At 36.3% G+C, this 24,510-nt stretch overlaps 1 protein-coding gene across 6 annotated transcripts in view; it reads left to right on the top strand.

Moving 5' to 3' along the window:
* Window positions 1-24,510, top strand: part of PIGN (phosphatidylinositol glycan anchor biosynthesis class N) — a 113,173-nt gene that overhangs the window by 26,334 nt on the left and 62,329 nt on the right. For all 6 annotated transcript variants that reach the window (XM_022584337.3, XM_089895273.1, XM_022584339.2 and 3 more), the window contains exons 11-15: window positions 672-731; window positions 1,975-2,067; window positions 3,126-3,181; window positions 21,022-21,100; window positions 22,050-22,232. In XM_022584337.3, coding sequence (XP_022440045.2) covers window positions 672-731; window positions 1,975-2,067; window positions 3,126-3,181; window positions 21,022-21,100; window positions 22,050-22,232 — 471 coding nt within the window. The remainder of the gene's footprint in view (window positions 1-671; window positions 732-1,974; window positions 2,068-3,125; window positions 3,182-21,021; window positions 21,101-22,049; window positions 22,233-24,510) is intronic.

The following is a 24,510-nucleotide window of genomic DNA, read 5'->3' as shown; positions in this document are numbered from 1 at the left end:
TATAAAAGCAATCAATTAGTTGTAGAAAAATGGAGGTTATTAGCTCTTTAGGAAGAGCAGTCTACAGAATGGTAAAGAGTCAAAACAAGTTAGAGTGGCCTGGGGAGTGATGGGGAGGTGAGGCCATGGAGACAGAAAGCATGAACAACTCTTCTGGGAAACTGGACTTGAAGGGAGCTCTCCAAAATGATATTTGAGGTCTTTTGTCCAAAGAGCCTCTTATCTGGTTTGTATCTTTTCTGGACTTCACTGGCTGGCAAACAAACCTCCTTCTGATACATACTGTCTTTAATTTATATATTTATATTTCTTTAGTTAAAGTCTATTTTTGCTATTTATTTTCTAGTTAAAGCATCCTTCTCATATACTCAAACACTGTTGCATAAAGTGGTCAAGTTTTTGGCATCTAGAATAAGTAACTTTTTATGTGTTTTACATTTGGGGCTCCTAGTGGTTTCTTGTCAAATTTAAGTTTTCATAAGTTCACATACCTCTAGCAAATGACATTTTTTAGAGATCAGTACCTACTATGTATTAAATAAATGTTTGAAGGTAATGGATTATAATGAATATCATGGTTATTTTTTAGACTACAGTGATATTAATTAGATTATTTACTTTCCTTGTTGATCTCTGTCAGCTTCTTAGATTTGAACTTCTTCTGTTTGTAGGCTGATGTTGCACCACTGATGGCTGCTCTTATTGGAGTTCCCTTCCCTCTTAATTCAGTGGTAAAGAATACAATTTTCTTATCAACTCTCAGAATTAAAAAAAATTATTGTACAGTAAAATTCACTTTTTATGTGTTTCTGAATTATCTTTGATTACATTTAAAACTTTTTTCCTTTATATTTCTTTCTAAAGATGTAACACCTCATAATTATGTATGAAATACAACATGGAGCACAAGCCTAATAGCTTTTCTTAAAAATTTTTTATTTTCTAAAATGTAAATAGATTTATATCTTTGTATTTTAGTTACATGATGAAAATATATAAGTAATTTTTTATTGTAAGAAGCAGAAACTGAATCCATTTAAAGGAAATTTATTAAAAAGATATTGCTGGTTTGCTAAATCAAAGGGGTCCTCAAAGGCCAGACTGGGAAATGAACAGGAACCAAGAGTGCTCCAGAGACTCAGGAGAAAGAAGCTCACCGTGGTCCCATGGTAGGGCCAGTCTGCAGGGTCACTGACACTAGGGGAGAGTAGCATTACACCTGTTGTACTCTCTGTTCCTTGACTCTCAAGTGTCAAATTCCAGTGCTTACCATTTGAGTGGTCTGGCCTCAGTTATTTGTCTACCCTTCAGTGAGGGAAGGCTGGGGGGGGCCTCATTAGAGACCTACTATGCTCTACTTGATATCTGAACATAGAATGGTAATGCTGTTAAAAATGGGAACTGGATGCTGAAAAGCTAAAAAACAAACAAAATCCATTCCCATCAGCCATTCTTTCTAGCCCTTCAAATCAAACTTAAAAAACATAATGTCATCTACCTCAGAACTCTGATATGACCCCTATAGTCATAATTATGTGTGTATGTCTGTCACTGAAACCAGCGTTTCACAAAACAATCCTTACCGTTACTATACATAGTAATATAGTCCTATTTTTCTTATTATTTCTTTTTTTTCTTTTTAAGTGAGCTGGCTGTGGCCCACCATAGTAATTTTTTGTGTGTGCAGAGCACCTTTAGTTCACTGCCTGCCACATAGTAATCTTTAAATAAATGTTAGGTTTTATTGAACTTAATTCATCTCTTTTGCTTTATTTACTTTATTATATCTACTTTGTAAGAAAAACTAATAGAACATTTTTTAGTTATGGTTTTTAAAAAGATTTTTTGTTTTAATTATTCCAAGAATTTGTCCATATGTCATCTCTATTGCTTCCTTTGTAAGTCTGTTTTGTTTTATAAGAATATTTTGAGCTTTGTTAGTACTAATATTAAATCAGTGTCTATTATTTACAGGGAACCCTTCCTGTGGATATACTTAACAGCACTGATCTCTTCAAAGCAGAGAGCATGTTTACAAATGCAGTACAGATTCTTGAACAGTTCAAGGTAAAACAAGACCACACACAAAAATGGACGCTACTACAATTTTAAAATTGCATATATTAAGTGAAAATATTTGATTTTGCATTTCAAGAAATGATTTTCTATAATTTATTATCTTTAAATTTTGTGTGTTTAACTAATGTCCTAAAGTTTCACATATCTGAGGTGCAGGTTCCATGAATCAGTTTAAGGGTGTAGAATTACCTTTGAGGAGTGTCCCTAATTGTTAGAGTACCACATATGCTCATAAAGACTACAAACCAAGTCTTTATCAGTGAAATTTGCCTTGTAGAAGTAGGATTAGAGATTGCAACATTTCTTGTCGTTCCATGTATATTATTATATGCATTAAGAGCTTAAAGAGGTGACCATCTAACTGAAACTTTCTGTTATTCTTTTTTGTTTTTGGCTGAGTTGGGTCTCCATTGCTGTGCGCTGGCTTTCTCCAGTTGCGGCGAGCAGGGGCTTTAGTAGTTGCAGCACGTGGGCTCAGTAGTTGTGGCATGCTGGCCCTAGAACACGCGGGCTTCAGTAGTTGCGGTGCGTGGGCTCAGCAGTTGCGGTGCGTGGGCTCTAGGGTACACGGGCTTCAGTAGTTGTGGCTCGCGGGCTCCGGAGCGCAGGCTCAGTAGTTGTGGTGCACGAGCTTAGTTGCTCCGCAGCATGTGGGATCCTCCCGGACCAGGGGTCGAACCCGCGTCTCCTGTACTGGCAGGTAGACTCTCAACTACTGCGCCACCAGGGAAGTCCCTTTCTGTTATTCTTAATAACAGAATATGTTAATGCAGCTTGGCTTATTTTGTTTCCTAAGAATTAAAGAAGTATAGTTTAATTACATTACAATATGTTATTTTGCAGGCTTGATATGCTTAATTCTCAGCTTATTGTAATGGTACAATAATATTAACATTTTCTTTAGATATTTATGAAATAATATAGCAACACAAAATTCCATTTATTTCTGTCCCTGAAGAACCATTTCAATGGATGTTTATATTTCAAAATGAAATTAATTTTTTTTCTCATTTATAATATAAAGTATTTTCATACTTGGTTCCCAGGTGAAAATGGCTCAGAAAAAAGAAGCTACTTTACCATTTTTGTTCACACCATTTAAGTAAGTCTCTTATATTTTTATATTAACTTGTAGGAAATAATTTTTCACTGAGTTTGAAAGCTTGACAGGATAGATTAGGTACTTAGAAACATTGTCTTTTTTGGGTACGTTAGTGCAGTCTTCTAAATGAAAGCCTCTTCTCTTGTTTTATAAATAATGAACCAGATGCTATATACCTTTGAATGGCTGGTAGAGGAGATATAGGGGTGCAGAGAGATATAGGAAACATTAAGGAGATAAATTCAACAGGGCTTGACTGGGAAGGTGTGGGGCTCTTGGTTTGGTTGATTGGGAAGATGCTTGTGCCGTTATGGCTTATAGAAAGAAAGAAGAGCTAGTATGAAAGGTAAGGATGAATTTACCGAGTTCAACTTACATTTGAAGATACCAGTTAATTAGTTAAAAATAAGGACTTGGATCTCAAGATAGAGATGAGAATTGGTTATTAAGATTTTGGAGCCAACAGCATAAAGATGGTGGTGGAAAGTGTTAAACATGTAGGAGGCTCTGGGGAGAATATAAAAAGTGACAAGAAAAGGCCAATGAGACAATTCTGGGAAACACTGACAACTACTTGGGAAAAGAGGAGAGTTGATTTTGGTGGGCAGCAGATTTTGTCCCACATCCAGAAAGACATACTTTTCTTGAATTGAGAATGGGGAGATTTGAGTCATAAATGTGGCTCTGCACCACCGACTCGGGCGGGTTTTCTCAGCCTCCTTGGACTTCGTTTGCAGTTAGTAGGGATTCACATTTAATTAGGGAGGATTTTGTTCTTGACCAAAATAAATAAAAACTGTTTGAAATATGGGTGGTAAGGATCTGATTGAATGACTTCATTGGAGTTATTTTTTATAACTTATATAGCACTAGTATAGTATTCATAAACTAGAAACTATTGCCCTCTGAATCATGTAATCACATCATTCTCTATGGCAGCCTGCCTTTGTGTGTATATGTGTGTGTGTGTGTGTGTGTGTGTGTGTGTGTATAGGAGAGCAAAAACAAAGCAAAATTAAGATTTTGCAAGTTATGACATTAACAAGTTATGTTAATTATGACATTAACAAGTTAGTTATGAATTTGCAAGTTATGAAATTAATTATATTACATATGTCAAAGGTAGAATTATTTTTGAGGAGTGTCCCTAATTGTAGGATTATCACATATACTTATAAAGACTATGAGCCAAGTCTTTATCAATTAGAATTTGCCCTATATTATATCATTTAGATATCATATGCATCTGTTTATTTGTAATGTAGTGGTATAGTCAGACAGTAACAAAATAAACAAATAAATGAACAAGAAATATATTATCAATTTTTGATATGAAGAAAATACACAGGACATTGAAAGTAACTGAGAGTTACTTTAGATCAGCTACTTGAGAAAGACTGATCAGGGAAATGCTCTTCTGGAAGGGGTTCAAGTGCACATTGCCCACCTTCCTCCACTTGGCCCGGGAGCTGACCATGAACTTCCCCTGCTTTCATGCTCAACACCTGCCTGCGGAGCCACTGCTAGCTTTGTGTCACCAGGGGCCCCAACAGAATGGTTGATTCTCACCCACTGGCGCACCCACCCTGCCTGCAAACTTGTCTGGCTGAAAATCATCATTCGTTGAAAGCCTGCAGTATGACGAGAAAAGCCTTGGATAAAACAAAGAATTGACTCGTGAGGAAATAGATAACTGAAGGAATAGAAAAGAGCTTAAAAATATTAAAATCCTCAGAAATATCTGAGAAACTGTTGTATCCATAAATAAAAAAGCAGCACAAACTTTACAAAATGAGAAAAAGTATAGGATGCATTTTTTAAAAAATGCAAAATGCAACTAAAAACCTACAGAATGATAAATTGTACAAGAATGGTCCAAATGGGAGGCAAATCCTCCAAATTAGAACAGCAAGTAGAACTCAAAGGAAGTGAAATGAATTTTAAGTAATGTATGTACTGAATGAGAAGCTGGAGGAAACACTGGAAGGTGTCATTTCTTCACCCCCCATACACTGGAAACTTAGGGGGAAAGGAAACATTTTAAATTGTACAATAAAAGCAGGCTTCAAATCTGAAGCAACCTAAGATGTGACATGATTTTGAGCAATTGTTGGGACTGTAAGAAAGATTTGAAGATTGGCATGTGGATCAAGGCTCCAAAGAAATAGATGAGAAAATTTAATTATAGTATAAAACTTTGCTACTGAGTGAACAGCATTTAAGTAATCATAAATAATGTAAATATTGATTTTCAGCTTTTAGAGTCAAACCTTAGACAAAGCAAGGAAGACTTAATAATGATTACAGAATAGAATACAAATGTTACCAACTTCGGCAATGTACAAGGCTACAGGTTGGAAGGCAGAAATATAAATGGAATAATAGTGGTGCTATTGTCCTCATAAAAAAGAATGTGGAGATGATTCCAGCTATAGTTGAGAGAATAAGGTAGAGGTTTGGGTATTAGATTATTAAAGTGACCAACGTAGCCACCAGGAGGTAAAAATAGTAATATAACCATATTGAGGTGGGAGGAGACAGCAGGAACAGAGTCAGCGGGGAGTCAACAGCAAGGGTCTCAGGTTATCAAGTCAAGAAATAGTAATAGGGGCTTCCCTAGTGGTGCACTGGTTAAGAATCCGCCCGCCAATGCCGGGGACACGGGTTCGAGCCCCGACCCAGGAAGATCCCACATGCCGCAGAGCAACTAAGCCTGTGTGCCACAACTACTGAGCCAGCACTCTAGAGCCCGTGAGCCACATCTACTGAAGCCCTCGTGCCTAGAGCCCGTGCTCTGCAACAAGAGAAGCCACTGCAATGAGAAGCCCACGCACTGCAACGAAGAGTTGCTCCCACTCACCACAACTAGACAAAGTCTGTGCACAGCAATGAAGACCCAACACAGCCCAAAATAAAAACAAATAAGTAAATAAATTTAAAAAAATACATAGTAATAAAAGCATATTATTAAGAAAAATGAGGATAACTACCAGAATAACTAAAATCAGACACATGTAAAAGTTTTTATTTCTGGGTTGGGGAACTGAGAGCTGAGAAGGGTGGGGCGGGGACACATTGGTTGTCATTTTGCACCTCTGTACTGTTTTTGATTTAAAAAAATTATATGTATATATTGCTTTGATAAAACATAATTTAAAAAGAAAGAAAAAATAGGTAGTTCCCTGGTGGTCCAGTGGTTAGGACTTGGCACTTTCACTGACGTGGGCCTGGGCTCAATCTAAGATCCTGTAAGCCACACAGTGCGGCAAAAAAAAACCCAAAAAACAAAACAAAACGGTATTCTAATCATTGGCATGAATCAAAATCATAAAAGTTATGGGCACAGATAAAAAAGAAATGTATTCTTCCATATAAATTTTAGAATCATCAACTTGAATTATATGAAAAATCCTTTGGTTATTACACTGTATTTAGGAAGCAATTTGGAGAGAATTGATGTTTTTACACTATTGAACTTTATTTATTTATTTATATCTTCGGTTATGTCCCTAAGTAAAATTTTATCTTTTCCCATCCAATATACATTTCTCATTATTTTATTCCTGGATATTTTATTTCTATTATGAGTAGTATCCTGTTTTCCCTGTTACATATGTTCAGTATACCAGGAAAAACAGTTATCATCATTTATCATCTGAGTACAATGGGCTCTTTATTTTTCTCTAACCCAATGAGTTATTTTCATTTCTACACCATCTCTTTCCTTCCAGTCACCTTTATATATACACCTAATATTAGCATTGTCCACTTAGAAACTATATCAAGTAATTATTGGAACATAAACATCATAAAAGATGAAAGAATGCTGTGGTCACACATCCTTTTTGTAAAACAGCTCAGGTTCTTGTTACAAATAATTGTTCAATGAAGTCCTTCCTTCTTGAATAAGTACCATATTTCCCTTTTCTTGTTAGAAATATATTGTTCACTCATCAGTTCTTAAATGTAAGAAAACTTATCTAGGATATTGACAGCTGAAAATTCAGTCTTGAGATTTTACTTATGTGATTAATTTCACCAGCATCACTAGATTTAGGTTTAATAATATCTCTCCACCATTCTTCCATTGTCTTATTTAGTCTTTCCTAGCATGAATAATTGGTGAATAATGTAATAGTTCCTAGGGTGAGGAAATAGCAAATGTGTCAAGATAGAGGAAGAACAAGATTGCTAAGATCCTGTAACATATCTTAGACTTGTAAAAGGGTCCAATGGATGCATATGGTAATTGCATATCCTATTTTATCCTATTATTTAAAAAATAAGTAAATTTTACCTTTGATATTTTAAAGACCTCTCAGAAAGAATAAAAATCATGAAATATTCATTATGACAAATAGAACTGCTCAAAAAACCCTCAAAACTAAAATTGGGTCTAATGGACCCTGAGTCTATGCCAAGGAGTGACCAGCAGGTGGAGCTACATGACTAGAAAAAGTATAGTTTGGCTACATTGAAAGTACCTTAAAAAGGAGGAAAAAACACTTTCTATTTGAAAAGTGTGTATAGAGGCTAAAGTAAGATAAAAACATTAAAAGAAAAAAATTCCATGAAATGAGAAAAGAACAAGAGAAGACTCTTAAGAGATATTTTAGAAAAAAATGAAAATGGGAAGGAGATGTTGTACCTTGCCAATAGAAGCCAAAACATCTGTTATATTTTATTTTAAAATCACTATTTAAATTCAGGGAACTGAAATAAATTTTAACAGAATATTTTAATATTAATATTTTCTACTAAAATGACAAAAGATACTTTGATTCTTTTTAATATATTTAGTTCTTTTAGTCTGATATGGATTAAAATTCCTCCCTTGGACCAAATTTTAAATATTTGTTTTAATGTGAATCTTTCTACCACTTCATCCATCTGATTTACTAATTATTTACTAAAAGTGTAATTTTCTGCCTCAAACCCGAAATTCTTCTTTTAAAAAAGTAACTTTGGGGACTTCCCTGGTAGCACAGTAGTTAAGAATCCTCCTGCCAATGCAGGGGACACAGGTTTGAGTCCTGGTTCTGGAAGATCCTACATGCCGCGTAGCAACTAAGCCCATGAGCCACAACTACTGAGCCTGCACTCCAGAGCCTGCAAGCCACAACTGTGGAAGCCCGCGCACCTAGAGCCCATGCTCTGCATCAAGAGAAGCCACCACAATGAGAAGCCCGCGCACCGTAACGAAGAGTAGCCCCTGCTTGCCACAACTAGAGAAAGCCTGCGTGCATCAACAAAGACCTGACACAGCCAAAAATAAATAAATAAATAATTTTTTAAAAAGTAACTTTTATACATACATCACATACCTATATTGGAAAATATTCATTTACTTTATTATGACATGAAAGATAAGATTCTATGTCATTGGTCAGTCTAAAGGAGTACAAATTATTCTATAAATACTTTTTTTTTCTGCTTTTTCTGTCTGTTTTCTTGATATAGTTTTTCCTTTAAATATTCTAAAAAGGAATGGAGTAGGTATCATTAGGTGTCTCTAAAATATCATTTGTAAATGCAAATGAAATATCTTTGTAATAAAAATCTGAGTAAAGAATATATAATACTTCTAAGGGTAGCATTTTAAGGAGATTTCACCCTCCAAACACTAGTTCACCCTGAAAAAATGCTGAAAGTCTTGATAATTCTAAAACACGGTTTAGTTTCTTCTACAGTGTTTATATAACTATGGAAAAAAGATGAAACAATAGCAATCACAGCAAAGAAATGTGCACAATTAATATTTATTTCTCTTCTGCTTTTTAGTTAAGCTTAACATGTTGATAATAGATTCTATTAAACCTTGATGTTTTCAATATAAAAGATTTTGTCAATAGAGGAAAAATTTTCATACAAATTACTATGTAGAAATGTTGTGTTGCTATTATCATAAATATTGCTTCTGCCAAATTCTCTCTCTTCTCCCTCTTTGTGATTCCAATTATGTGTGTATATATATATATGTGTGTGTGTGTATATATACAGGAGAAATATATATATATGTTCCTGTTCACAATGATGTGTATGGTTGATTTTTTAAATGGTCTTTTCTGTATTTTCTTTCTGCTCTTCAAGGTTGAGGCAAGATATTTTCTATTGACCTATCTTCTGATATACCAAATCTCTCTTCTGCTTTGTCTAGTTTATGGCTATCAGTTATCACTTGTTTTTCAGTTATAGGATTTTTATTTCAATTTATGTAAAAAGTCGATTCCAGATACGTGGTGCAATTTTCTGTCTTATTCTCCATTATTGAATATATTAACCACAATTATTTTAAAGTCTGTACTTGATAACACCAATAACCGTATTGTTTGTGAGTTTGTTACTGTTGTCCTTTGTCAGTTGGTCCTGTTGTTGAGTCTGGTAGTTTTTAAATGAACCCTTATCGTTGTACATTAAAAGTTTTAGAAGCTCTGGATTGTCTCATTCTCTGGAGAGGTCTTACCTTAACCTCTGACAGGCGCAGAGCAGTAGCTGACTCAAAGCTGTGTTGCAGTTTGTTTCTTTGTCTCTTCTTCCCACTGGTTTGTGTCTGCTCTTAGAGTGGAGCCACCCAGGGATCTCAGCTGAAGCTTGTTGTGTTAGCTAGAGCCCTTCCTCTTAGGTGCCTCCTAAACACCAGATTTTCTCTCTCATATATCTTGAGATTACTGTCCTACTTTTCAGGTGCCTTCTCCCCAACTTCTTGTCCTCTTGTCCTAAACAGCTGAAGAATTCAGCTGAGTGTAAAGTTCACCTTCCCTCTTACCAGCACTTGGCCTCTGTTTCTTTATCTGAGTTCTCCATATATAAATTCTTGCTTATAAAAATTCCTTCTCTCATTTTTCTTAAGACTTCACTTCAGAATCTGTATTAAATTAGTTTAAGTAATTCCAGATAACCTTCTTTTCATGTCTTTTTTTTAAAAATCCAGAATGAAAATTGTATATTGTTCTCTTATTTTTATTCTCTTTTGGGTCCTCAAGTCCTGGCTTCATGGGATGCTGCAAACCTTAATTTTTATCTCTACAGGCTGATAAGATTGCCAAAGGCTTTGCTGGATTCTCTACATCCTGGCAGCAGCCATCTGCCCAAATTCTCAGCCTTTTTCCTTGTGTACGGATGCCCTAAGAGTTACAATTTTCTGTGTGATTTCTTTCTAGGGTCCAAACCCTTCAATTCTTGATGGTCTCAAGACCATCAAGGGTCTGCTAGCTCTCCAGTACCTTCAAATTTATTTTTAATTTTGTTTTATCAGGCTTTCTGGTTGTTCCTGGTGGGAGCATTGGTATGCCAAAGCTTCTCCATCATAGCCAGAAGCTATGGTTAAATTTTAATGTTTTAATTATTTTAAAAATCTGGTTAGTAAAATGTGAATGAAAAAGTAATACATCTTGGGGCTTCCCTGGTGGTGTAGTGGTTAAGAATCCGCCTGCCAATGCAGGGGACACGGGTTCAATCCCTGGTCCAGGAAGATCCCACATGCCACGGAGCACCTAAGCCTGTGTGCCACAACTACTGAGTCCGTGTGCTACAACTACCGAAGCCTGCACGCCGAGAGCCTGTGCTCTGCACCAAGAGACGCCACTGCAATGAAAAGCCTGCACACCACAACGAAGAGTAGCCCCCGCTCGCCACAACTAGAGAAAGACAGCGCGCAGCGACAAAGACCCAACACAGCCAAAAATAAATAAAACAAAATAAATGAATTAAGAAAAAAAAAGTAAGACATCTTCACAATAAAAGTCACACAGATGATAATAAAAAGTTCCCGTGCCTGGTGTGTTCCAGTCTTTACAGTCTTTGTTCCTGGAGGTGTAGCTGCAGTTTCTTATGTATCTGTCTATATATATATATCATGTGTACCTATGTATGTGTATGTATATATCCCTTTGGCTAACATATTTTTTATTTTAATTATGAAATTATTCAAACACACTGAAAAGAATGGAGACTATAACAAAAATCCTTGTACCTACAATCCAGGTTTTAAAAATGTTAACATTTTACCATATTTCTTTAGATCCTCTTTTTTTCTTAAGAAGTAAAGTGGTGTAATATAATTGAATCCCTATTTTTAAAATCTACCAATTTTTTTTTCCTACAATTCTCTTTTTTTCCCTTCAGTATGATTTTCAAGATTTACCAGCATTGGCACGTGTAGCTCCCCGTTATTCATTTTAATTTGTATACATTACTCCTTTGATTACTCCCTTGCCAACCCCCCTTCTTTGGTTGTTCTTTGTTTTGTCTTTTTTACATGGATGTTAAAATATTATACCTTATATTCTGGACTTTTTATTTCTCACAAAACTTCTTTATGTTTAAAATATGTGATACTAAGACTTATTTTGCACTCGTTCTCAACTTATGGAAAACTAAAAAAATTACATGGGGAACACGTTTATAAGAGTCTTTAATGTCATAATGCAACAGTGAGGTTTGTATAGAACATTTTGATGATTTCCAGACACATCCTGAACCTTTGGTATGTCCCTAAATTTATAGAGTCCATTTAGAAAAATATAAATTAGACTGACCATGGTTTCTAATACTTCATATATAATGTAATATTTCATATAAAATATGTATTTAATGTAATGTAACAAGTATTTCTCTTTTAAAATGTTTCTTATTTTTTTTTAAGACTTCACTTGAGAACATAAATTAGCTTAAGTAATTTATTTCCGGACAAGCTTTTTTTCCCTTTTTTTATTTAGTTTAGCAAATTGTTAGGTGCTTTAAGAGTAGCAAGGTACATTCTTTTATTTTTCTTTTTTTTAGGTCTGCAATATTTTGATAGCATTTTTTTAAACATCTCTATTGGAGTATAATTGCTTTACAATGGTGTGTTAGTTTCTGCTTTATAACAAAGTGAATGAATTATACATACACATATATCCCCATATCTCTTCCCTCTTGCATCTCCCTCTTTCCCACCCTCCCTATCCCACCATTCTACCTGGTCACAAAGCAGCGAGCTGATCTCCCTGTGCTATGCAACTGCTTTCCACTAGCTATCTATTTTACATTTGGTAGTGTATACCATATATACATTACCACTCTCTCACTTTGTCCCAGCTTACCCTTCCCCCTCCCCGTGTCCTCAAGTCCATTCTCTATTAGGTCTGTGTCTTTGTTCCCATCTTTCCCCTATGTTCTTCATGACCTTTTTTTGGGGGGGGGGATTCCATATATATGTCTTAGCATACGGTATTTGTTTTTCTCTTTCTGACTTACTTCATTCTGTAAGACAGCCTCTAGGCCCATCCACCTCACTACAAATAACTCAATTTCGTTTCTTTTTATGGCTGAGTAATATTCCATTGTATATATGTGCCACATCTTCTTTATCCATTCATCTGTCCATGGACACGTAGGTTGCTTCCATGTCCTGGCTATTGTAAATAGAGCTGCAATGAACATTGTGGTACATGACTCTTTGAATTATGGTTTTCTCAGGGTATATGCCCAGTAGTGGGATTGCTGGGTCGTATGGTAGTTCTATATTTAGTTTTTTAAAGAACTGCCATACTCTTCTCCATAGTGGCTGTATCAATTTACATTCCCACCAACAGTGCAAGAGGGTGCCCTTTTCTCCACACTCTCTCCAGCATTTATTGTTTGTAGATTTTTTGATGATGGCCATTCTGACTGGTGTGAGATGATATCTCATTGTAGTTTTGATTTGCATTTGTCTAATGATTAATGATGTTGAGCATTCTTTCATGTGTTTGTTGGCAATCTGTATATCTTCTTTGGAGAAATGTCACTTAGGTCGTCTGCCCAATTTTGGATTAGGTTGTTTTTTTTTTAATATTGAGCTGCATGAGCTGCTTATAAATTTTGGAGTTTAATCCTTTGTCAGTTGCTTCATTTGCAAATATTTTCTCCCATTCTGAAGGTTGTCTTTTTGTCTCGTTTATGGTTTCCTTTGCTGTGCAAAAGCATTGGAGTTTCATTAGGTCCCATTTGTTTATTTTTGTTTTCATTTCTCTAGGAGGTGGGTCAAAAAGGATCTTGCTGTGATTTATGTCATGGAGTGTTCTGCCTATGTTTTCCTCTAAGAGTTTAATAGTGTCTAGACTTACACTTAGGTCTTTAATCTATTTTGAGTTTATTTTTGTCTATGGTGTTAGGGAGTGTTCTAACTTCATTCTTTTACATGTAACTGTACAGTTTTCCCAGCACCACTTACTGAAGAGGCTGTCTTTTCTCCATTATATATTCTTGCCTCCTTTATCAAAGATAAGGTGACCATATGTGCATGGGTTTATCTCTGGGCTTTCTATCCTGTTCCATTAATCTATATTTCTGTTTTTGTGCCAGTACCATACTGTCTTGATTACTGTAGCTTTGTAGTATAGTCTGAAGTCAGGGAGCCTGATTCCTCCAGCTCCATTTTTCTTTCTCAAAGTTGCTTTGGCTATTCGGGGTCTTTTGTGTTTCCATACAAATTGTGAAATTTTTTGTTCTAGTTCTGTGAAAAACGCCAGTGGTAGTTTGATAGGGATTGCATTGAATCTGTAGATTGCTTGGGGTATTACAGTCATTTTCACAATGTTGATTCTTCCCATCCAAGAACATGGTATATCTCTCCATCTATTTGTATCATCTTTAATTTCTTTCATCAGTGTCTTATAGTTTTCTGCATACAGGTCTTTTGTCTCCTTAAGTAGGTTTATTCCTAGATATTTTATTCTTTTTGCTGCAGTGGTAACTGGGAGTGTTTCCTTAATTTCTCTTTCAGATATTTTGTCATTAGTGTATGGGAATGCTAGAGATTTCTGTGCATTAATTTTGTATCCTGCTACTTTACCAAATTCATTGATTAGCTCTAGTAGTTTTCCAGTGGCATTTTTAGGATTCTCTATGTATAGTATCATGTCGTCTTCAAACAGTGACAGTTTTACTTCTTCTTTTCCAATTTGTATTCCTTTAATTTCTTTTTCTTCTCTGATTGATGTGGCTAGGACTTCCAAAACTATGTTGAATAATAGTGGTGAGAGTTGGCAACCTGGTCTTGTTCCTGATCTTAGACAAAATGGTTTCAGTTTTTCACCATTGAGGACGATGTTGGCTGTGGGTTTGTCATATATGGCCTTTATTATGTTGAGGTAAGTTCTCTCTATGCCTACTTTCTGGAGGGTTTTTATCATAAATGGGTGTTGAATTTTGTCGAAAGCTTTCTCTGCATCTATTGAGATGATCATATGGGTTTTCTCCTTCAATTTGTTAACATGGTGTATCACATTGATTGATTTGCGTATATTGAAGAATCCTTGCATTCCTGGATAAACCCCACTTGATCATGGTGTATGATCCTTTTAGTGTGCCGTGGGATTCTGTTTGCTAGTATTTTGTTGAGGATTTTTTATCTATGTTCATCAGTGATATTGGCCTGTAGTTTTCTTTCTTTGTGACATCTTTGTCTGGTTTTGGTATCAGGGTGATGGTAGTCATAGAATGAGTTTGGGAGTGTTCCTCCATCTGCTATATTTTGGAAGAGTTTGAGAAGGATAGGTGTTACCTCTTCTCTAAATGTTTGATAGAATTCACCTGTGAAGCCATCTGGTCCTGGCCTTTTTTTTGTTGGAAGATTTTTAATCACGGTTTCAATTTCAGTGCTTCTGATTGGTCTGTTCATATTTTCTATTTCTTCCTGGTTCCGTCTCAACAGGTTATGCATTTCTAAGAATTTGTCCATTTCTTCCAGGTTGTCCATTTTATTGGCATATAGTTGCTTGTAGTAATCTCTTGTGATCCTTTGTATTTCTGCAGTGTCAGTTGTTACTTCTCCTTTTTCATTTCTAAATCTATTGATTTGAGTCTTCTCCCTTTTTTTCTTGATGAGTCTGACTAATGGTTTATGAATTTTGTTTATCTTCTCAAAGAACCAGCTTTTAGTTTTATTGATCTTTGCTATTGTTTCCTTCATTTCTTTTTCATTTATTTCTGCTCTGATCTTTATGATTTCTTTCCTTCTGCTAACTTTGGGGGTTTTTTGTTCTTCTTTTTCTAATTGCTTTCGGTGTAAGGTTAGGTTGTTTATTTAAGATGTTTCTTGTTTCTTAAGGTAGGATTGTATTGCTATAAACTGCCCTCTTAGAACTGCTTTTGCTGCATCCCATAGGTTTTGCGTCATCGTGTTTTCATTGTCATTTGTTTATAGGTATTTTTTGATTTCCTCTTTGATTTCTTCAGTGATCTCTTGGTTATTAAGTAGTGTATTGCTTAGCTTCCATGTGTTTGTATTTTTTACAGATTTTTTCCTGTAATTGATATCTAGTCTCATAGCATTGTGGTTGGAAAAGATGCTTGATACGATTTCAGTTTTCTTAAATTTACCAAGTCTTGATTTGTGACCCAAGATATGATCTATACTGGAGAATGTTCCATGAGCACTTGAGAAGAAAGAGTATTCTGGTGTTTGGGGATGGAATGTCCTATAAATATCAATAAGTCCATCTTATTTAATATATCATTTGAAGCCTGTGTTTCCTTATTTATTTTCATTTTGGACGATCTGTCCATTGGTGAAAGTGGGGTGTTAAAGTCCCTTACTATGATTGTGTTACTGTCGATTTCCCCTTTTATGGCTGTTAGTATTTGCCTTATGTATTGAGGTGCTCCTGTGTCAGATGCATAAATATTTACAATTATTATGTCTTCTTGGATTGATCCCTTAATCATTATGTAGCATCCTTCTGTGTCTCTGGTAATAGTCTTTGTTTTAAAGTCTATTTTGTCTGATATGAGAATTGCTTCTCCAGCTTTCTTTTGATTTCCATTTGCATGCAATATCTTTTCCCATCCCCTCACTTTCAGTCTGCATATGTCTCTAGGTCTGAAGTGGGTCTGTTGTAGACAGCATATATACGGGTCTTGTTTTTGTATCCATTCAGCCAGTCTGTGTCTTTTCATTGGAGCAGTTAATCCATTTACATTTAAGGTAGTTATTGATATGTATGTTACTATTACCATTTTCTTAATTGTTTTGGGTTTGTTACTGTAGGTCTTTTCCTTCTCTTGTGTTTCCTGCCTAGAGAAGTTCCTTTAGCATTTGTTATAAATTGCTGGTTTGGTGGTACTGAATTCTCTTAGCCTTTGCTTATCTGTAGAGCTTTTAATTTCTCCGTCAAATCTGAATGAGATCCTTGCTGGGTAGAGTAATCTTGGTTGTAGGTTTTTCCCCTTCATCACTTTAAATATATCCTGCCACTCCCTTCTGGCTTGCAGAGTTTCTGCTGAAAGATCAGCTGTTAACCTTAGGGGGATTCCCTTGTATGTTATTTGTTGTTTTTCCCTTGTTGCTTTTAATATGTTTTCTTTGTATTTAATTTTTGATAGTTTGATTAATATGTGTCTTTACGTTTTTCTCCTTGAATTATCCTGTATGGGACTCTCTGTGCTTCTTGGACTTGATTAACTATTTCCTTTCCCTTATTAGGGAAGTTTTCCACTATAATCTCTTCAAATATTTTCTCAGTCCCTTTCTTTTTCTCTTCTTCTTCTGGGACCCCTATAATTCGAATGTTGGTGCATTTAATGTTGTCCCAGAGGACTCTGACACTGTTCTCAATTCTTTTCATTCTTTCTCTTTATTCTGCTCTGCAGTATTTATTTCCACTATTTTATCTTCCAGGTCACTTATCCGTTCTTCTGCCTCAGTTATTCTACTATTGATGCCTTCTAGAGAATTTTTAGTTTCATTTATTGTGTTGTTCATCACCGTTTGTTTGCTCTTTGTTTCTTCTAGATCCTTGTTAAACGTGTCTTGTATTTTCTCCATTCTATTTCCAAGATTTTGGATCATCTTTTCTTTCATTATTCTGAATTCTCTTTCAGGTAGACTGCCTATTTCCTTTTCATTTGTTAGGTCTGGTGGGTTTTTACCTTGCTCCTTCATCTGCTGTGTGGTTCTCTGTCTTCTCATTTTGCTTAACTTACTGTGTTTGGGGTCTCCTTTTCGCAGGCTGGAGGTTCGTAGTTCCCCTTGTTTTTGGTGTCTGTCCCCAGTGGCTAAGGTTGGTTCAGTGGGTTGTGTAGGCTTCCTGGTGCAGGGGAGTAGTGCCTGTGTTCTGGTGGATGAGGCTGGATCTTGTCTTTTTGGTGGGCAGGTCCACGTCTGGTGGTGTGTTTTGGGGTGTCTTGGCCTTATTATGGTTTTAGGCAACTTCTCTGCTAATGGATGGGGTTGTGTTCTTGTCTTGCTAGTTGTTTGGCTTAGGGTGTCCCATGCTGTAGCTTGCTGATCGTTGAGTGGAGCTGGGTCTTGGCATTGAGATGTAGGTCTCTGGGAGATTTTCACCATTTGATATTACGTGAAGCTGGGAGGTCTCTTGTGGACCAATGTTGTGAACTTGGCTCTTCCACCTCAGAGGCACAGCCCTGACACCTGGGTGGAGTACCAAGAGCCTGTCATCCACAAGGCTCAAGATAAAAGGGAGAAAATAAATAAATAAATAAATAAAATAAAATAGTTATTAAAATAAAAAAATAATCATTAAAAAACAGGTTTTTTTAAGTAATAAAAAAAAAAAAAAGAGTAGAGCAACCAAACCAAAAACACAAATCCACCAATGATAAGAAGTGCTAACAAAAAAAAAAACGGACAGACGGAACCCTAGGACAAATGGTAAAACCAAAATTATACAGACAAAATCACACACAGAAGCATACATATACACACTCACAAAAAGAGAAAAAGGGGAAAAAAAATATATATATATCGTTGCTTCCAAAGTCCACCTCTTCAATTTGGGATGATTCGTTCTCTATTCAGGTATTCCACAGATGCAGGATACATCAAGTTGTTTGTGGAGATTTAATTCACTGCTCCTGAGGCTGCTGGGAAAAATTTCCTTTTCTCTTCTTTGTTCGCACAGCTCCCAGGGTTCAGCTTTGGCATTGGCCCCGCCTCTGCGTGTAGGTCGCCTGAGGGCGTCTGTTCTTTGCTCAGACAGGACGGGGTTAAAGGAGCAGCTGATTCAGGGGCTCTGGCTCACGCTGGCCTGGGGGAAGGAGGGGTACGGAGTGTGGGGCAAGCCTGCTGTGGCAGAGGGCGGCGTGACGTTGCACCAGCCTGAGGCGCACCGTGCGTTCTCCCGGGGAAGTTGTCCCTGGATCTCAGGACCCTGGCAGTGGCGGGCTGCACAGGCTCCCGGGAGGGGAGGTGTGGATCATGACTTGTGCTCGCACACAGGCTTCTTGGTGGTGGTAGCAGCTGCCTTAGCATCTCATGCCCGTCTCTGGGGTCCGCGCTGATAGCTGCGGCTCACACCCGTCTTTAAGCAGCGCTCTTAATCCCCTCTCCTCACGCACCAGGAAACAAAGAGGCAAGAAAAAGTCTCTTGTCTCTTCGGCAGGTCCAGACTTTTTCCCGGACTTCCTCCCGGCTAGCTGTGGCGCACTAGCCCCCTTCAGGCTGTGTTCACGCCGCCAACCCCAGTCCTCTCCCTGTGCACCAACCGAAGCCCGAGCCTCAGCTCCCAGCCCCGCCCGCCCCGGCGGGTGAGCAGACAAGTCTCTCGGGCTGGTGAGTGCCGGTCGGCACCGATCCTCTGTGCGGGAGTCTCTCCGATTTGCCCTCCGCACCCCTGTTGCTGTGCTCTCCTCTGTGGCCCCGAAGCTCCCCACTCCGCCACCCGCAGTTCCCGCCCGTGAAGGGGCTCCTAGTGTGTGGAAACCTTTCCTCCTTCACAGCTCCCTCTCACTGGTGCAGGTCTCGTCCCTGTTCTTTTGTCTCTGTTTTTTCTTTTTTCTTTTGCCCTACCCAGGTACGTGGGGAGTTTCTTGCCTTTTGGGAGGTCTGAGGTCTTCTGCCAGTGTTTAGTAGGTGTTCTGTAGGAGTTGTTCCACATGTAGATGTATTTCTGATGTATTTGTGGGGAGGAAGTTGATTGCCGCGTCTTACTCTTCCACCATCTTGAAGCTCCTCTCCTTATAGCATTTTAATCAATTAAGATTTATTGATTCATTTTATGTGTTCTGCACTTTGCTGAGTATTATTGATATTAATGTAAATAATTAGTGGCCCTCATGAAGGTTAAAATTTAATTGAAGAGAAATAAATTGATGATGAGACCATACTAAAGTGCTAATGGTGTGAGGTGAGATTTGGAGTAGACCATAAAGGATGATAAGATTTGATTTTGGAAAGCAGAGACTGGAGGATCTTTATGAACAATAACTCAGACGTGAATGCAAGGTAGGTGAAGAATGAAGAGCTTAACCATTTTATAACTGAGAGTATATATTTGGGATAATGGGAAATTAAGTAGAATAGAAGGAGATGGTCATCAGTAGTCCAGGAAGTTTAGAATTGATGAAGTAGACAATAATATACCCATATCAATGTCAAGTATATCAGAAGATGTAATCAGTATTTTAGGAAGTGGAGTGGATTAGAGCAAGGAGAAGGAAGATCAACTTAGAAGGGTTTTATAGAACTTCAGAAAATTTATCTTAGATGTAGCCTTCAAAGAATTCCTGTGCCCTTTGGCCCAGTAATTCCATTTCTAAGACTTCTAGGAAGATATTCCAAAATGTGTGGTGTCTGAAGGACAGAGAATTGGATCATGGCAACAGTTTGAAGTAATTTGTTTTTCTTTCATGTATTCTTGCTTCCTGGTACCTTTTTCCTCCACATCCCATTGAATCCAGGGGTGGGGGATTTTCCTACAATCTGACAAAGTGATTGGGTTCCCCCGAGTTGCAAGATCTGGGATCCCTTGGAGTAGGCACAGATTCTTAATCAAGCCTCTATAGAACTGTAGAGAGTTCATAGTTGAGTTCTGGGGTTCTTGAATTTTCTGAAATTATATGTAAGATTTTGGATTATTTATTTTTCTAGAGCGAGTTTCAGATTCTGAAAGATGTCTGTGACCCACCCAAACTAATAACATTGCTTAAAAGATGAACTTTCTACAAAGTCTCCATCTTATCTCTTTAGAAGCTGCTGAAACCAAGTAGAAAGAAGACAAGTGATTATTGAGCCATATGAAATTGTCAAAATTTAATTTAGTAGTTTTTGACATATAAAAACATCAATTTCAAATGATCCAACCTAATATATCCTTAAATAACTTTTTTACACTTTTAAAATGTAAAGGTATTCACTTTAGGAATGTAGATGCTAGTTAAGCAGTATATATTCAATTTTGTGTTTAAATATACTTATTTAAAAATTACTTATACAGTATTAGGAGTATTTCTCCTTTGTATTTAAGGTTTTTACTGTGGTAAAACAAGGACAGGGAAATGGTGGAAAGAGAAATGAAAGATAGGAAAACCAAAAGAGTATATGGTGTAATACAAAAATAGCAAATAGATTCAAATTATTCACTAATTTTAATTGTTGGTTAAGCTCTGCTCATATCTCTTTGATAATGAAAATTGTCAGGCCCTGTCTGGCTCAAGGGTACAAAGCACCGTAATGAATCTGCCCTGTCTGTTGTGTCTACCATGAGCATGAGAGAGCTGAGTGTTGTAACTCAGACCACTCATTTGTTGTTCCATTAATTACATTGATTTAATCAGAATTTCTGTGTTAGCCAGAGCATTACATTTCTTCCAATGATGTATTGTATGACTGTCATAAGTGGAGTTGGGCAGTTGAAACTTTGAGTCAAGAAAACCAAATTTAATTTATAAGTTATTTCTTGGAAGAGTTCAGATAACCAGCAGTGATACAATTTGGCTCAGAATTTGTTTGTTTCTTTCTGTCTTTCTTTACTCAATTTTCACCATCTTTTTATTTTCAATTAAGCAAGGAACCAAGAAAAAAATGTGATTAAAATGAAGAAACATTTTAAACCTAAAGCATTTTTTTTCTTTTGTAGCTCGCTTTCTGATTCTAAACAGATCAACATTTTAAGAAAAGCAAGATCTTATATAAAACAGAAAAAGTATGATGAAGCAGTAAGTATGCAGGCCTTGTATATATAAATAGCTGATCATTCAGGTATGGGGAGGGGCAAGTATGGTGACGGAGAGCAAAGTGGGCAGGCCAGGGAGCTTTCCTGAACCTTTAAGGAAGGGTTGAATTTCCTAAGTAGCTGCTTTAGCCACATGGACATACTTCTCTTATTTCAGGTAATGTTATAGGTAAATTTTTTTAGGTTAACATTGGAAATGAACAATTGCTGTTCTCTATAATGAGAAAGTATATTCCAGGCTTCTGTCATCCAACTTATTTATGCATAATATTTTAGAACATGACATATCTGTACATTTAGAATTAGCTTCACACTATTTGAAATCTAATGGCTCATACTGAAGCTCTGACTTTTCCCAACTCCTGCCCTACCATGTTTTTCATTAATTTTCTCTGTTTTAAATGGTCATATAATTTTAAAGTAAGAAAGAATTCTATTTTTGGTTTCTAAAATTGCCTGAGTAGTATGATGGCATTTCTAATGCTTATTTTTGTTATAGTTTTACAGTGGCAAGCTATTCTTCTCCACTAAAATATTAAGCTATTTTAATAATGTTTTATAACTGATTTGGGTAATCTGACATGAGAAAGTCAAAACATGTAAATGTGGGCATCTCCTATCAGGGACCTATATTAGAGAACCATTTCTTTCATGTGTCATTTGAAGATAATTTCCACAAAATGAATCATTCAGAATCATTTAAAATCATTGTACATCTCATAGATAGTTTGCATTTTAAATGTCCTTTCTTATCAAGATTTAGAAATTTATTTTATTCAGGAATTTTTCTTATACTTTGCAAGAAGATCCTTGAACAATCAAAATCTGTTTTTGATCAATCATCTACAGTTACTTTAATAATTTTTCTTCCTTTGAAACTTAGATTTTCTTTGTCTTTGCATGTGGCGAGTTATATTTTTCTTTCTCCATAGGTTTCCCTTTGCAAGGAGCTGATTAATCTTGCATTGAAAGGATTGTCCTATTATCACACTTATGACAGATTCTTTTTGGCTTTCAATATCGTTCTTGGTTTTGTGGGATGGACATCTTATGCTTCTTTGCTGATCATCAAGTCTCACTGCAACCTTAGCAGAGGTGTTAGTAAAGAAGTCAAGGTACGTTCAGAAAGTATAATGAAGATTCAGATGATGGTGTAAAATCATAAGACTAAGGAAAGAAATTATATCAAATTAACTGCAGTGAGTTCATATAATGTACATGCTGTACTAAGCTAACTCATTTGCTTTTGTTGTACTGGGTCTTTTTTTCTCAGTAATCTCTGTTTCTTTAGTTGGGAAAAGGGTGTATCAGTAATAATGGTCCTGTAACTTAAGAGGCTATAAAGATAGCTGTGTAATTTACATTTGCCTATGGCATTAATTGTGTTGTTTTTCTGTTTATTTTTATAATTATTTAGCATGTTATAAGTATTCTGTATCTTTCTACAGTACAGGTGATCAGAAAACAGTTTCAAAGCAATATATTTAACTTTATCTGATATTAAGTTTAGGAGCTGGAAAGAAATAAAATCACTTATTCAAAATGTTCCTTTTAAAAGGAACATATTCCTTTCTGGAATATACATTTTTCTTACCTTTTTCATCTTTCTAAAATTCTTAAATACAGATTTCCAGAACTTTCCATATATCCTCATTTTAAGAATTAGTCCCTAGTTTACTGTACTTTCAATGCCAAAAAAACCCCGTACTTTCAATGCCAAAAAAACCCCACTCTTTAATAATACTTTATACAACTGAGAAAATATAACAGTACATATATGGTTTAACTATATTAAAACACTTTACTCTTTTAAAATATATTACTGTCATTTACCAGGGATAATATGCCTCTTCCATCTCCTTTACTTCATTCTCTAATGATTATTACCATGTCCAAATCATCTAAAAAGTAATATACCTGAATGGTGTATTATTAATAATAATAGTCTGCAGACATTTCCAGTGATAACTCTTTTCAATTTTATACTTTATTTTTCTGTAATGGAAGGAAGAGCAGTAGTATTTATTCCATTTTTGTATAATGCTGTAATGCATCTTAAATAATTTACCCCAACTAATTTTCATTATTTGAATGTATGTGAAATTGGCTAGAGTAGAAATCATTTCTTACGTGGTAGGAAAAGAGACAAAAACAAATGTGTTTTAGTGGAGGATATAACTAGGCATTCAGCTGGGTATTTGAAATTTATTTTGCTACTTTAAACGTAACAGTGCTGGAAGTAGGCATTATAATTTTTCTGTATAAAAGAGGAAACTGAAGTAATATTTATTAAACTGCACTATTCCAGGACTGTCCTGGGTGTTGTACGTGTGTTATTCAGTTAAGCTTAATACTACCCTAAATTTAATGGTATGATTCTCATAATATGGATGGGGGAATTTAGGCTCAGAGAGATAAATGTTTTCCTCCAGGACACACTGGTGTCCTTGAACTCTAATACTTAAATTCATGCTCTTTCTATACCATGCTGCCTTCAAAATAAATAGTTCAGTTTGGGGGGAATTTGGGAGGTTTGTTCAAGGGCCTAATAATAGATAATACTGATAATATAGATTAGGTGGAAGTAATCAAAGGCCTCAAATGCTAGACTATAGAGTTTAGACTTTATTTAGTGAAGAGCTGGTCTATCACTTAGAGTTAAACCAGAGAAATAGACCAGTAAGATCTCTGTATTAAGAAATTTAGTGTAAGAAATTGGCTTATGTGACTGTGGGGCTAGTTAGGCAGGTCCTAAGTTCAGAGGTCAGGCCATCAGGAAGGGCAGACTGGAACTTGCAGGCAGGAGCGGAAGCTTCACTCCACAGGTACAGTTTCTTCTTCGGGGAACCCTCTGTTCTGCTCTTAGAGCCTTTTGTGAATCAGGCTCACCATGATTGTTCAGGATAATCTCCCTTAAAGTCAACTGATTATGGACTTTAATCACATCTACAAGATATTTGCACAGCCAACACCTAGATTAATGTGTGATTGAATAACTAACTAGGGTCTGTAGCCTAGCCAAGTTGACACACAAAACTGACCTTTACAGTTGAGGTTATTAAAAGTATTTTGAACCCTTTAGTTCTGTTTGCAAAAACATTCTGATTCTTCTTCAGTGAGAGTTTATAATCTAGTGAAGTGACAGCATCTGGAGGAAGAATAAGTTGCCAGAAGTCTACAGCATTAACCAAAGGGAGGCTTGGAGAGCAATTGGGGGGTGAGATGATTGCAGCTCTGCACTCATTAGAACATGATGCTTGCAGTTGGGGTGTAGGGAGCCTTCACTGAGGTAGTTGTTGCCAAAGTCAAATCTTAAAGGGTGAGTCGGATAGCACAATAGAAAAAAGGAAAAAGGTGCAGGGAGAGCAGCATGTGCCAGATGAGGAGTGAGGT

Source organism: Delphinapterus leucas, chromosome 14 (genome assembly GCF_059928025.1).
Source record: "Delphinapterus leucas isolate spDelLeu-1000000601 "Yukka" chromosome 14, BTC_Dleu_Yukka2, whole genome shotgun sequence".
NCBI classification, from domain to species: domain Eukaryota; kingdom Metazoa; phylum Chordata; class Mammalia; order Artiodactyla; family Monodontidae; genus Delphinapterus; species Delphinapterus leucas.
The sequence above is the reverse complement of the archived record's forward strand: the minus strand, read 5'-3'. Positions and strand labels throughout refer to the sequence as shown.